The sequence below is a fragment of the Sprattus sprattus genome (genome assembly GCF_963457725.1).
Source record: "Sprattus sprattus genome assembly, chromosome: 18".
NCBI lineage: Eukaryota > Metazoa > Chordata > Actinopteri > Clupeiformes > Clupeidae > Sprattus > Sprattus sprattus.
This window is the reverse complement of record NC_137916.1, coordinates 3,505,580-3,518,327: the sequence shown is the minus strand read 5'-3', so window position 1 is coordinate 3,518,327 and position 12,748 is coordinate 3,505,580. Positions and strand designations below refer to the sequence as shown.

At 42.2% G+C, this 12,748-nt stretch overlaps 1 protein-coding gene across 1 annotated transcript in view; it reads left to right on the top strand.

The window, feature by feature from the left end:
• Positions 1 to 11,882, top strand: part of LOC308378963 (tetraspanin-18B-like) — a gene marked incomplete at its 3' end in the record, with an annotated part of 14,908 nt that extends 3,026 nt beyond the window's left edge. The window contains exons 5-7 of the mRNA XM_080855997.1: positions 10,952 to 11,125; positions 11,406 to 11,489; positions 11,835 to 11,882. Coding sequence (XP_080712123.1) covers positions 10,952 to 11,125; positions 11,406 to 11,489; positions 11,835 to 11,882 — 306 coding nt within the window. The remainder of the gene's footprint in view (positions 1 to 10,951; positions 11,126 to 11,405; positions 11,490 to 11,834) is intronic.
• Between the last annotated feature and the right edge of the window lie 866 nt (positions 11,883 to 12,748).

Below are 12,748 nucleotides of genomic sequence, written 5' to 3'. Positions count from 1 at the left end.
AATGCATTTTATTTGTATAGCACACTTTCACATACAAAGATGTCTCAAGGTGCTTAACAGGGTCACAATAGCAATTTAAAACAGTGCATTCAAAAACAATACAGAAAAGAAATAAAAAAAACAGAAACCAGGGGCCGTATTCACAAAGAATCTTAGGGCTAAAAGTAGCTCATAAGTGGCGAATTTAGGAGAAACTCCTAAAAATAATGGGCGTGTCAGTCTTAAATGTAGGACTCCTAATTTTTTTTACTAAGAGCAATTCACAAAATATTTTATCCCTAAAAGTAGCACCTAAGTCTAGGACAGCTTAAAACTCCTCATGAGGACTCCTAAGTCACTAAGACCTATTCACAAAAAATCGTAAGATGGCTGCAGCCGACTTGGAATTGATAAAAGACCTTGCTTAAACCGTGAAGGTATTAATATTGTCGTAGAATTAGCGCGGGATGCAATGACGCCTTTAAACAACGATGTGTCCCGAAGTGAAATGTTTGGAAACATAAAGTTAGCCTATATTTGGCTTCGCGGAAAATGCAAATGAGGACACTGGGAATCATCATTCAGCCGTTTTATTCATCAAACTATCAACGCACTGTAGACCCCACATCATCCAACAGTTGGATGTACAGATGACTTGTGCATTTCAACGGAGAGCGGTCTGCAGCAGGTTTTTGAGAACTTACCAGCTGGATGCCGCTGGGGTGACAGTGGCTATTGGTCCTGGGACCAGTAGGCTTTCGCTTAGGCTATAGCCTACGTTTCACGTTCGTTTCGCTTTGATCAATTAAGATTGGAGGGCTTAAAGGGCCGCATGTGCTGATATTTGAAGTGGTCAAGGGCTGGAAATATAATAGCCTTACAGTTTGCTGGGTGCTTTAATTATTACTGCCTTGATTACATGCAATTGCCATATTTTATATTGATCGCTTTATATTTCTCTTAACGTGCAAAGTGTCATTCCTGTTGGATGCACAAACTTGTCATCATGCGTGTGCATTCTGCTAACTGCACTGTCCATAACTATTTAATATGACTTAATTTGAAGCCTAGGTTATTCTCTTATTTTCAGTCGATATAGTGGGATTGTTAGAGAGACGTCACGAATGAGTTTTTAATGAGAGAACCTGTCAACAACCAATCACCGTCCTCACCCCTTCTAAACTCGTGCATGAGAAGCGACGTCATCCATAGCAACGGAGTTTTTATCTTAAGCTTAGAAGTTGGTATTATCCTTAGTATGAGTAGGTCTCAGAGCCGTTGTGAATCACTTTTAAGAAATTACTCCTACGTAAAAGGTTTTAGCGCGAGTTAGGAGCACTCCTAGTGGTAAGATAAAAGGCTTTGTGAATACGGCCCCAGGACTTTAGGAGAAGGCAGATATAAAAAGAGGGGTTTTGAGGTGGGATTTAAAAGTAGTGATGGAGTCCAAAGCCCTAATGTTCTCCGGGAGCTTGTTCCAGAGTCGTGGCCCCAGCGAGGAGAAGGCACGATCTCCCATTCTGGACATATTTGTCCGGGGAACTGCAAGAAGGTTTGCTTGTCCGGTCCTAAGAGTCCTTGGTGTGAGATGAGGGGTGAGGAGATCCTGGAGATAGGGCGGACCAGTGATTTTTGCTGGAAGACCTGCCAGCAGAGAGTTGCGGTAGTCCAGACGGGAGCTGATGAATGCGTGCACCAGCTTTTCTGCAGCATGTTTGGGAAGAGAAGGTGTATATCTGGTTTAGGCTCATGATAGGGATATTGTCAATATTCTATAATATGGTGCTTGTGGTATCATTGGAAAGGGGACCTTTCATTTAAGCCCAGGACTGAATCTGTCTGACAAACACAGAGGTCACATGACATCTTTAAACCAGAAATAACACACATTTTATCACAATTTCCGCCTAAACTGTATGGTTTCTTTTATCCCTGGGGCATGAAGGAACATCAGGGACACAAAACTCAACAACTATAATACTCAAGGCACTCTGATGATTCAGAAAATGTATAATATACCCATACTATTATTTGTGAGAGCCTTAAATTACACTTTTGCAGCCAGCACAAGTCTTCAAAATAGAATGTAGCCAATAGAATGGACAAATAGGATGGAGCCCTATTCGTTGTAAAAGTCAATAAAGAAACATGTTGTAAAGTGAATATATTTAATCAAAGACTGGTTTGTATGTTGATATCCATTGTTTTTATTATCTAATCATCATCATTTTCCATGTCGTCCTTGTCTTCATCTAAACTTTCTACACAGGTCGCCTGGTTTTCACACTCTGTCAGTTTACACATGTCTGTGCACCTGAGGCCATTTGCAAGACACATACACAGGGGTGCAACTGCCCAGTGTTAGGGGGGTATGCAGCAACAATTTTGGCGGCGCCCCCCCCCCCCCCCCCCCACACACACACGTTTTTTTCTTTTCTTAAACAAATTAATAAATAAGTGTGCCAGACATCATCATGTATGGGCTTTAAATAATAAAGGTTTATTTTAAAGTATATCAGTCACTGCATGCCTACCATAATGGTACGCTATGGGGCATACAGTATATACTGTACACACACACACACACAAATATATATATATTAGTAAATAATAAACAGTTGCAAACATTAACATTATAATGATAACCATTGCAACATAATGCCTTAAAACGCAAGAGTAAGCCTGCAAATAAAGATCTTTAAAGGTGATGATGTGTAACAATGCTGCTACCAAAATATTCTAGAGTGCTCTTTAGTTGCTACTAAATAATAACACGCCTTGCCTTTGCACTTGCCCATTCATCTAGTATTGCATCATGCCAACAGATAGCCTGTATGTTTGACAGCACAGCTAACATGAACAGCTAATGGTAACCATGGTAACCAGAGTTACGTTTCCAACTTCTTGTTAGTTACTGTAAATGCTACCAGAGCCCGTCTGCCACCTTATATTTACCAGTTGTTATTTTTGCCTTACTAAAATTGAGATGTGTCACATGGTATTGGTACAGTAGGGGTTTAACCAAAATCTAAATGTAGCTATCATCAGCCTAACTGATGAGGCTTAAGCAAGCCATAAACCCCCATTTGGCTGCTACATTTCTATGTTAGCAAACGCTAGCTAGCCTGCTAGCTAGTCTGTTAACATTATTTGCAAGCCTCCAAGCACAAACGTGAAGTCACCTTAAAACCTACCTGTTGCCTTTCACCATCCACTTATTTTGCTGTAGCATCCCCTGACATGTCTTCTCCTTTTCCCTCTTTCTTTTTCTGTTACCAAAGCTCCCAACAGCTTTTTTGCTTTATCCATCTTCCATCCAACCAACTCACTACTCGTAGCTTAGTTCGAACTGCTTGTGTGTTTAGCGGTCACGGCCTCACGTTCCCTCTTCTATGTCAAAATTCTATTATGGAATCTTAAGAGATAAGGCGCCTACTCTAGCCTGTTTAGTCCTCTAAAATGTTATAAAATTAAGGAAATGCAGAAATGATTTAGAAACGCACAACAGCAGCTACATATAGAAAATACCCCAAACATGTTTTTTTTTTACCATGGCTTTGGCGCTCCCATGGTGCGGCGCCTCTATGCGCCGCATACAGCGCATACCCACTTTTTGCGCCACTGCACATACATCGTGGGAGTGAACACTTTTTTGTGCAGTTAATGGCGAGTAGATCCAGCACAGCTTCAGGTGCTGGCTGGCCTTCCATCCAGTGCAGCACCAACTGTTCACCTTCCTCCTCTGTCTCCATCTTCCATCCTCTGCCAACAGGGCTTGGCACTTGTGGGACCTTTTCTAAACATCTTCTCCAAATACCAGCCTGCTCGCAGTGTGTGTTGCCTCAAGCTATCCTTGCACGGTGGGAGTTGATGACTCTCGATTTCACCTTTCTTTGCACAGAAAATGTGGTACCTGAGCTTGTTGGTCATGGTGGTTGATGCTTCTGGGGCATAGAGGACACATGTAAATGCTTCTAGTTTGTTGCTCAGTTCTGGTGAGAGTCCCATTCCTGGCCCAACTTCAAGAATGTGTCTTGTGTTTCTTTGTTGTTCATCAGGAGTGTAAGTGCCCTTGTCTTTCCTTTGCCTGCAAAAGCGCTAAGAGTGGCGCATTCTGTGTAGGCGTGCATCCCAATGAGAGCCCTACAAGTGTTCATGCCAACAGTGGCTGCAACCTTCCTGATAGCTACCAGCCTTGTACGGGTTCTTGTGCCACACTTCAGGAACAATGGGGCCTCAATCTTGTCACAGAATGCTAAAGACATGATAAAGACATCTGTGTCTTCTGAACAGATAACTATAGATTGGTATTCCTCTCTTGCGGCATGGGCGGCATGGAGAAGTACTCATCCATCTGCTTCTTCTTGTTGACATTGAAGAGTTGACACCACCACTGTCTTGATATGTGATTCTGTAGCATTTATCAATCACGGTTGCATATAGAATCTTCTCCTGTAGCTTTTCTCTGTATTCTGGCTTCCTCCATTCATTCACTATAAAGCTAATGAGACTAGTTTTGTTATTGACTTTAGTAAGGAAGCTCCTCAAATGCCTCACCATCTGTGTGCTTGTGATATCCTGCAACTCATGGCCAGTCTCTTCACCCCGTAGAGATCTTTCACTATTCTTGATTGAGTTCTGCTTGTATGTGTCAAACACAACATCTATTCTTCTACTCTGGCTGCCTTCCCTCAGAGCCATACCCAGGATTGTTGTGGCAACATCTCTGAAAGTAACTTCATCACCTTTCACTCGTTGGACTAAGTGCATCCCATCAACTACTGTGGCAGAGTTTTCTGGGTGTTTCTCCTGTAGTGCTACATTTTTCTGCAAGGCTGTGGCCAAAGTAGCTTTGTTTGTTTTTCTCAGCAATCCATCTGTTGTGGAGAGTGCCCAGGGCAATAGACCAAGAGGATAAGAAAGGATATCCTCCATGTTAAGACTACGTGCTTGTGCCATTGCGTCCAAACAGAGACCTGTCTGCTTTCAAGATGACTGCCCTCCCACTTGATTTCACTTCTCTCTTCTTACACATATCACTGAATGTTTTCAGCTTGTTGGTTTTCATTGGGTCGTGGAATTTCTTTGCTGGTGTTTCTTTGTCTAGTCTCTCATCCTTGAAGTGTGCATAGCATTGCTCTCCAATCTCATATGCCTTCATCAGGTCAGAGGCAATGTCTTTGGAAGCTGTCTTTGCCGTAGATATGCTAATGAGGTCCCGCTTCTCTGCAAATAAGAATATATTTTATTGTCACCGCACAACAATGTACAACAAAATTGAGTGCTCACAGTCCTTGTTTATAGTATTAAACATTTTATGGCAGCATTTAATGTGACTACTGCTGTTGGGTATAAACTGTGTTTTGTCTCTTTGTGCATGTTTTGATTGATATATACCGTCAAATGGGTTTATCCATCCTTGTATGAGGCTAACCACTGCTGTAACTGCTTCCTTATCTTTCCAGATTCTTGGTGACTGTATCTCTGAATGATAAAGCTCTGATTTGTTGCCTTATAGCATCTCCCTTAACTGTCCTAAAAATGCACTGCGGTGCTCAGCTGTTAAGTAGTAACGCCTGACCGCTCCAGCTTTCAGGCTAAACCGTGATGTGCCTCCAGTGTGTCTTTATTCACTGTGACTTCAATAGCCTGGTCTACAGGAATCCTCCCAAATGTGTTGTTATTTGACAGCTTGCACTGAGAACTGGCCTGTCTTGAAGGCCTCATACACAGAAGGATACTTCTCTGGGAGGTTGGTCATCTGAGCAAAGTAAGGGGACAGGTATCTGAGAGATGAGAGAAAGATTGATTTTAATATTTTGGCTAGCAATCTTTACAAATTGAATCGATGCAGAATATTCAAACATACAGAAATGCATAGGAAATGTACCTGGCATAATTCATCTTATCGTAGGCAAAGCACCATGGGATCATGGTTCTTATAGCGTGGAGGTGCAACTCCCAGTCCACCTCACGCGATGCACGCAGAAGGCCAAGTACTACATCCTCTACCATGTCAATGTATGACATCCAGAATACAGAGAGCTCTCCATTGTTGTGACGGAGGTGTTCTAGAAAGTCTGTCCACAGGGTTATCGGCTCAGCTGAGAGTGGACTTTGCAGCAGATTGGTCATCTTTTCTTGGTTCAGGTCACTGGTCATGTCTTACACATCCTCCAACAATGATTTGATCATCTCAATCCTCTCTGGAGCATTTTTCTCAACCCAGGGTGTGAACTCTTCCCATGCAAGTCTCATCAGTGCTTCTGAGATGTACTTGTGGACCCTGACTGCACGGTTATAGTGTTTACCGTCAAGGACTCCATTGATGGACCCCTCTGCGACAACTACAGCCTCTATGCATATGTCCTTTAGACCAGCATCTCTAAACCGCTTTCCTATGATGGCTAAGGCATTGCATATGGTATGGAATGTCCCTATCCTGAGAAGAATGTTTGAGAACCATTCTCTGTGCTTCTGCATAGAGTGCTTGATCCATGACTACAACTATTGTCTCTAGGTGCAGCTCCTTCCTGATTATCTTTGATTGTTTAAGGATTTCAAACACTGTGTTCAACTCTGTGGCTGGTGAGTTGATGGCTGGCAGATACCCAACAACTGGTGCTGATATTAAAACCAGTCCAGCTGGGGATTGTCTAATTCTCTGGATCTGTTTGCCTTGCAAGTGCCCACACCATTGTCTTCTTTCTTGCAAGAAGAGCAGCCTCCTGGAAATAGTGTTCCCTGGTTGGAATAGGTTGTGGGCCCACACGTGCACCTGGAATGTACATCACAATTAAATTGGATACATAGAAAATAGATACATGATTATAGCTTCATGCTAATTTTCAAACCTGCTCACCTGCTACATATACTTCCAGGCCTTGGTCTTCAATGGTGACTGATCTCTGCTTCAGTTTCTCAATGTGTGGAAGATCAGTTTTTGACAGATGTGGTCCATAGACATTGACCTGTACCACTATGCCATTAACTCTGTGTGATGTACCCTTTCCAGTGAGGGTTTCCTCAAGTCTATCAATATTATCCCATGCAAGATTGGTGAAGACATGAGGCTTGATGGAGGCTGGAAGTACAACTCTTTGGTTAGAGGCTGTTGCTAGTTTTTGGAGACACAGAGCAGTGTTGTTCTCTTCAAGCTGGGAGTAGGACACCCCATGCCCCAACTTGTTCAGTGTTTGTATGAGCTCAGTATTACCTGCCAGTGTTTTTACAGCATACGTGAGTAGAATGTGCTTTGGTGTTTTATGTTGACCACCTGTGACAGCGTATATTATGTCCTGACTAAATGATTGAACCAAAGCAGTGATCTTCTGTGTTTGAGTTTTGGTGTCAGGATTTCCAGTGAGCAGTCTAAAGAGAAGCCGTTCTAGTTGATCTGGTAAGGTGATACAACCACTATCTTTCACATCAGATGGATGGAATGGCCAGGGGGTCACTGTCATCTCCTGTTTAATGATTGATCTGATATGTGAAGATGTCTGATCTATGATCTTGTTGACATTGGTTGACTTGGCCCTCCAAACGTTGAGTTCCCTCAGCAGATTTTGATTTTCCAAGACAACATCCCTCCTAGAAACAGTTTGAGGAACCATCAGCAATTTGGCTTTGTCATCTGGAAATATATCGACAGAATATATATTTCCCGGCTCATTTTCAAGCGTCCTTCGAATTTTCTTCTTTGTTGAATCCCGCAGGCTTGTAACCAGTGGCGGCTGGTGACATTTTTTTGAGGGGGGGCGCAGTTCGGCGGCGCGGTTTAAATAGCACTCCACAATAAGAAGAAAACAGGTTTTGAGTGAAACATTTGTTACTAAGGTTAAAGGACTGCATATTTCTGCTTTCACTACATGGCACTGCATGAGATGGTACATATGGCTGTGGTCTGCAATGGGAGTAGGGACCAATCCGCACTGCACTGGATTACATCAATATGAATGATTGTTACACTATAACAATTACACATAACCAATATTATCAAGACACATATCATAGTGGACATTACACTAAGCAACATAGGTCTCATTCGTATTATATTTACAGTATGACCTGTATGAACTCATCCTTATTACATAAGTCAATATAAGATCACCTATAAGAGAACATGCTAATGGCTACTATTATGCTATTTATTATGCTAATCACAAATCGCTGCTAATAGCAATGTATATCCCACTATTAACTTCATGAAACACACTTACTTTTATCAGGTACGCACACAATGCCTCACATACGAATTGAAACAATGATGATTGGAAAACTAGGCACTCGGTATGTTTAACAACTTAACTATTACTGCCACTGAATTGGCTAGGAATGAAATGTATCGATATATAACTGTTAATCTTAACTGAGGGAGCTACACACGTCACGCCATTACTAACGGAGTCTTTCGTACAATATTCAAAAAAACAAAGCTTTATTTCAAGAACACACAGTGCTCAACACTATCCAATAATAACTATCAAAAGACTGTAACTTGAAAACGCATTACTCACTGAACAGCCCGCTATCAGCTCCGGTTAGCATTTAGGCAAGAGAAGTAAAGGTCCTCCCGCGATCAGTGGTTGTCTGTTAAATTTTTAAATCCGGACGTTCCCTGTGTTTTAGTTTCTTCTTATCGACATCTGATCGTCGTTTGAAAGGTGTTCCATGAATAGATACAACTGAGTTTTCAGTCGCCATACTCTCAGATTAAAAGTTTTTGCTGGCTATGATTCTTCCGTAGATATGTGATATTTAAATCTGATGTGAGGGAATCACAAAAGGTCTCTGATTGGACAGTTCTGTCAGCATGATATATAAGAAACCCTGTCATTGGCTGGGGGCGCAAGTGGAGTGCGCCCCGGGCTCGAGCTGTCATCCGCCAATGAGAAGCTGTCCTTGCTCAAATGTTCCTGCCCCTTTTTTTGGTTTCCATAGACTTCCACTTGGCCGGCGCCCACAGGGAGGAGTGGCTTCTCTCTCAATGATAACGAATGGCAATATATTATATTTGGTCACATTTGAGTGTTTTTTGACAGGGACTTACGGTCTCCGGCACACATTTAACGCTTTAAAACGGTACATTTCTTATTAAATTATTTGATATATAATGTTTTTTGACATTTCTTTTTTTTTTTTTCATCTCAAAATTGTAGGGTGGGCGGTGCCCCAGCGCCTTGTGTTGACGCACCTCCACTGCTTGTAACTCCACCAGATAGCATCAATGATGTGAGCTTTGTGAACAAAGAAGTGACCTGTACAACTGTTTTGTTGGGTATGATAATAGTGACTAGTGATGTGTCGTTCGTGAACGATTCGTTCATTTTGAACGAATCCTTACAACGACTCGAGAGTAACGAGTCCTCTCAAAAAAAGATTCGTTCTTTTTCTCGTTCATGACCGCGCATCGGGACTGTTGCATTGGTTAAGCCAAGCCAAATGATTTGTTGAATGCAGGTCACGTGAAAAATGATCCAAAGACCCGTATCCGAAGATCCAGTCGGAAAAAGAACGAATTATTTCTGTTTCCTCTAGCTGACTGTACTGAGCCTATGCAGGTCACATGGAAAGTGATCCAAATACCCATATCCGGCAGATGAACGAATCATAGATCCAAAGACACGGTTGGTGAAAGAACGAATCATTAACCCAAAGACACGTTTGGCAAAAGAACGAAACATTGAACGAAAGACCCATATCCGGCAAAAGAACGAATCATTGAACGAAGGACCCATATCCGGCAGATGAACGAAACGTTGATCCAAAGACAGACACCACGGTCGGGAGGTGAACGATTAGGTCATCTGCCGGATACAAGTATTTGGATCATTTTTCACGTGATCTGCATAGGCTCAGCATGGGAAGCTAGAGAAAACCGAAATGTTTCGTTCATTTTGACTGGGTTGGATACGGGTCTTTGGATATTTTTTCACGTAACCTGCATATGCTCAGAAGAGGAAACAGAAAGGACTTATTAACCTCGTTCACTTTCGAGTGTCTATGTTTAGTAAGACGTGAATGATATTCGTTCACAAGAAATAATTACAGGTTTAGTTATTTTAACTTTTTTAAACTTTACTTACAGTTCAGTGCAGCGTAATTGTTTGGCGTGATAATTAAATGCTTATGTGATAATAAATGAACATTTCATCCAAACTTTCATAATACATTATTTGAATGCAGGAATTTCTTTTAAATTAGTAGGCTATCTGCTGGTTTACATGCAGTAACCTCCATGAAAATATGATACGTGTGTGTAGTGGACGTATTTACGGCAGGGAATTGTCTATAAAATCTAAAAATTTTGAGCATGAAATGAACGAATGACTTGAAAAAAGATCTGTTCATTTTACTGAACGAGATTCAAAGATTCGAGTCGGTACAATGATCCGAACTTCCCATCACTAATAGTGACCATTTGAGTTAGCCCCTACACACACACCAAACAGTCTTACTGCCGTAGTAACCATAGTGAGTCTCCCTAACCTGCCTTCTAACACACCGGACATACTTACTGCCATAGTAACCATTGTGATCATCCCTCATCTGCCTTTTCACACACCAAACATTCTTATTACTGTAGTAACCATTGTGAGCCTCCCTAACCTACCTTCTCACACACTAAACATTCTTATTGCCATAGTTACCATTGTGAGCCTCCCCTACCAGTCCTTTCAAACACCAAACTTTCTGCCTTCAACTGCCCTCCCCTATAATGCTGTTATTGCCCTCCCCAGCACCTCAGATACCCACACAGTGCAGTTGCGGCCACCTTTTAGACACTGTCTGACTGAGTTCTGCTGAGTCCCACCTCAACGGTGACTGACAGGTTAAAGAGTGCATGAGAGAGCAGAAAGGGGCAATGAAAGCCAATGAAAGGAGGCTTAGGGGAGGATGGGACAGAGTTGATACCTGTCTGATGTCCGTAGCAAGTAGACTTTTCAAAGCTCATGTTTGTGTCCCCTCTCAGTTTGACTGCTGTGGAGTGAATGCTGCGGAGGACTTTGAGGAAAGCCTTTTCCATCTCCTAAACCCAGCTAAGATGGTTCCGGAAGCCTGTTGCCAGAGGAACCATCTCCTGGGAGACGTGCCCTTTGTGAGCCGAGAGGACTGTCTCATGGGGAGCATGCTCATTCGCCACAAGGTCGGCACACTGACACAGTAAACACACACACACACACACACACACACACACACACAAATACACACACATAAACACACTCACATGTGCGCACAAACTCACATGAAATCACATCCATATGTGCACACACTCACACAAAACCAGGTTTTACAAAAAAAACATATGTCAAGACATGCTGACCTTTAACCTTTACAAAACCAGAACACAGCATGAAGATTAAAATTCACACACACACACACACAGTATACCCCTCCTCTCCCCTTATAATGTTTTTTCTGTGCAGGGCTGTTACTCAGCTGTGGTTGAGTACTTTGAGACATACATCTATCTGGCTGGAGCTCTGGCCATCGTGGTGCTGACCATAGAGGTACAGAGAGCAATGTCACACACACACACACACACACACACACACACACACACACACACACACACACACACACACACACACACACACACAATCTTTGACAGGTCTGCAGCGGATGTCTGCTTACTGTTTGAGGGTCTGAAGATATGGAGTTAGACAGTGACCTCTTGTGGAGGTTTGTGCCACTGCACTGCACAACATTGGCAGGCTGTTCGAGATGATGCAGCACACTTTAGCAATGTATTTATTACACTAATCAGAATCAGAGTCAGAGTCAATACATCCAACTATTTATATAACTTTGATCTAATTTAGTGTGTGTGGACTTCTCTCTCTGTTTGTCTTCAGCTCTTTGCCATGGCGTTTGCCATGTGTTTGTTCCGAGGGATCCAGTAGGCCGACACACACCAGTCACCAGCACAGCACATGAAGAGGACAAACTGAACAAAAAGAAAAGTGTCAAATCAGCAGCCGTGTATTTATGTCATGTTGATGTTGCTAAATGGTTAGTGAGAGAGTTTGGTCTGCACACAGTGTGTACCTCAATGCTGGATCTATGGGGTACACACACACACACAACAGTTACCATGCCAACAGAATATACAGGTGTAATTACGGCAAAACAATCAAATCAACAGTGACGAAACATACATTAAATAATGTGTTGGTAAGAACAACCAAGAACCAGAAATGAGCCAAGCTACCAAAACAACCAGCCAAATCAGTAAATAAGGATAATCAAACCAGTAGCAAAGAGGAAGTGGCAGACTCATATTAGGAAACCTCTGCAAAGCAGTTAATAAACGTGAACAGATACGGATCAATAAATAACATGAATATGAATCCACTTTTACAGAACTAGTGAAGCGACCTTCAGGTGTGTGAATGTGAGTGTGTGTGTGTGTGTGTGTCTGTCTGTCTGTCTGTCTGTGTGTGTGTGTGTGTGTGTGTGTGTGAGAATGTGAATATGTGAGTATGAATGTCTCTGCACTGGCCTAACACTAGGAAACACACAGTACTTACATGGGAGCCAGGCCTAGTTTTAACTTTTGAGTGTTTGGGTGTGTGTGTGTGTGTGTGTGTGTGTGTGTGAGAGAGAGAGATAGAGTATTCTCATGAGATGGAGGGTGTTAGAGTGTGTGTGTGTGTGCATGGGTGTATATTAAGTTTTTATTTCACTGCTCGAGATCAATATCTTGAAAATGGTGTTGTTTAATTGTGAATATTTTTGTGTTTTTTGCATAAGTGTATTGTATTGTGTT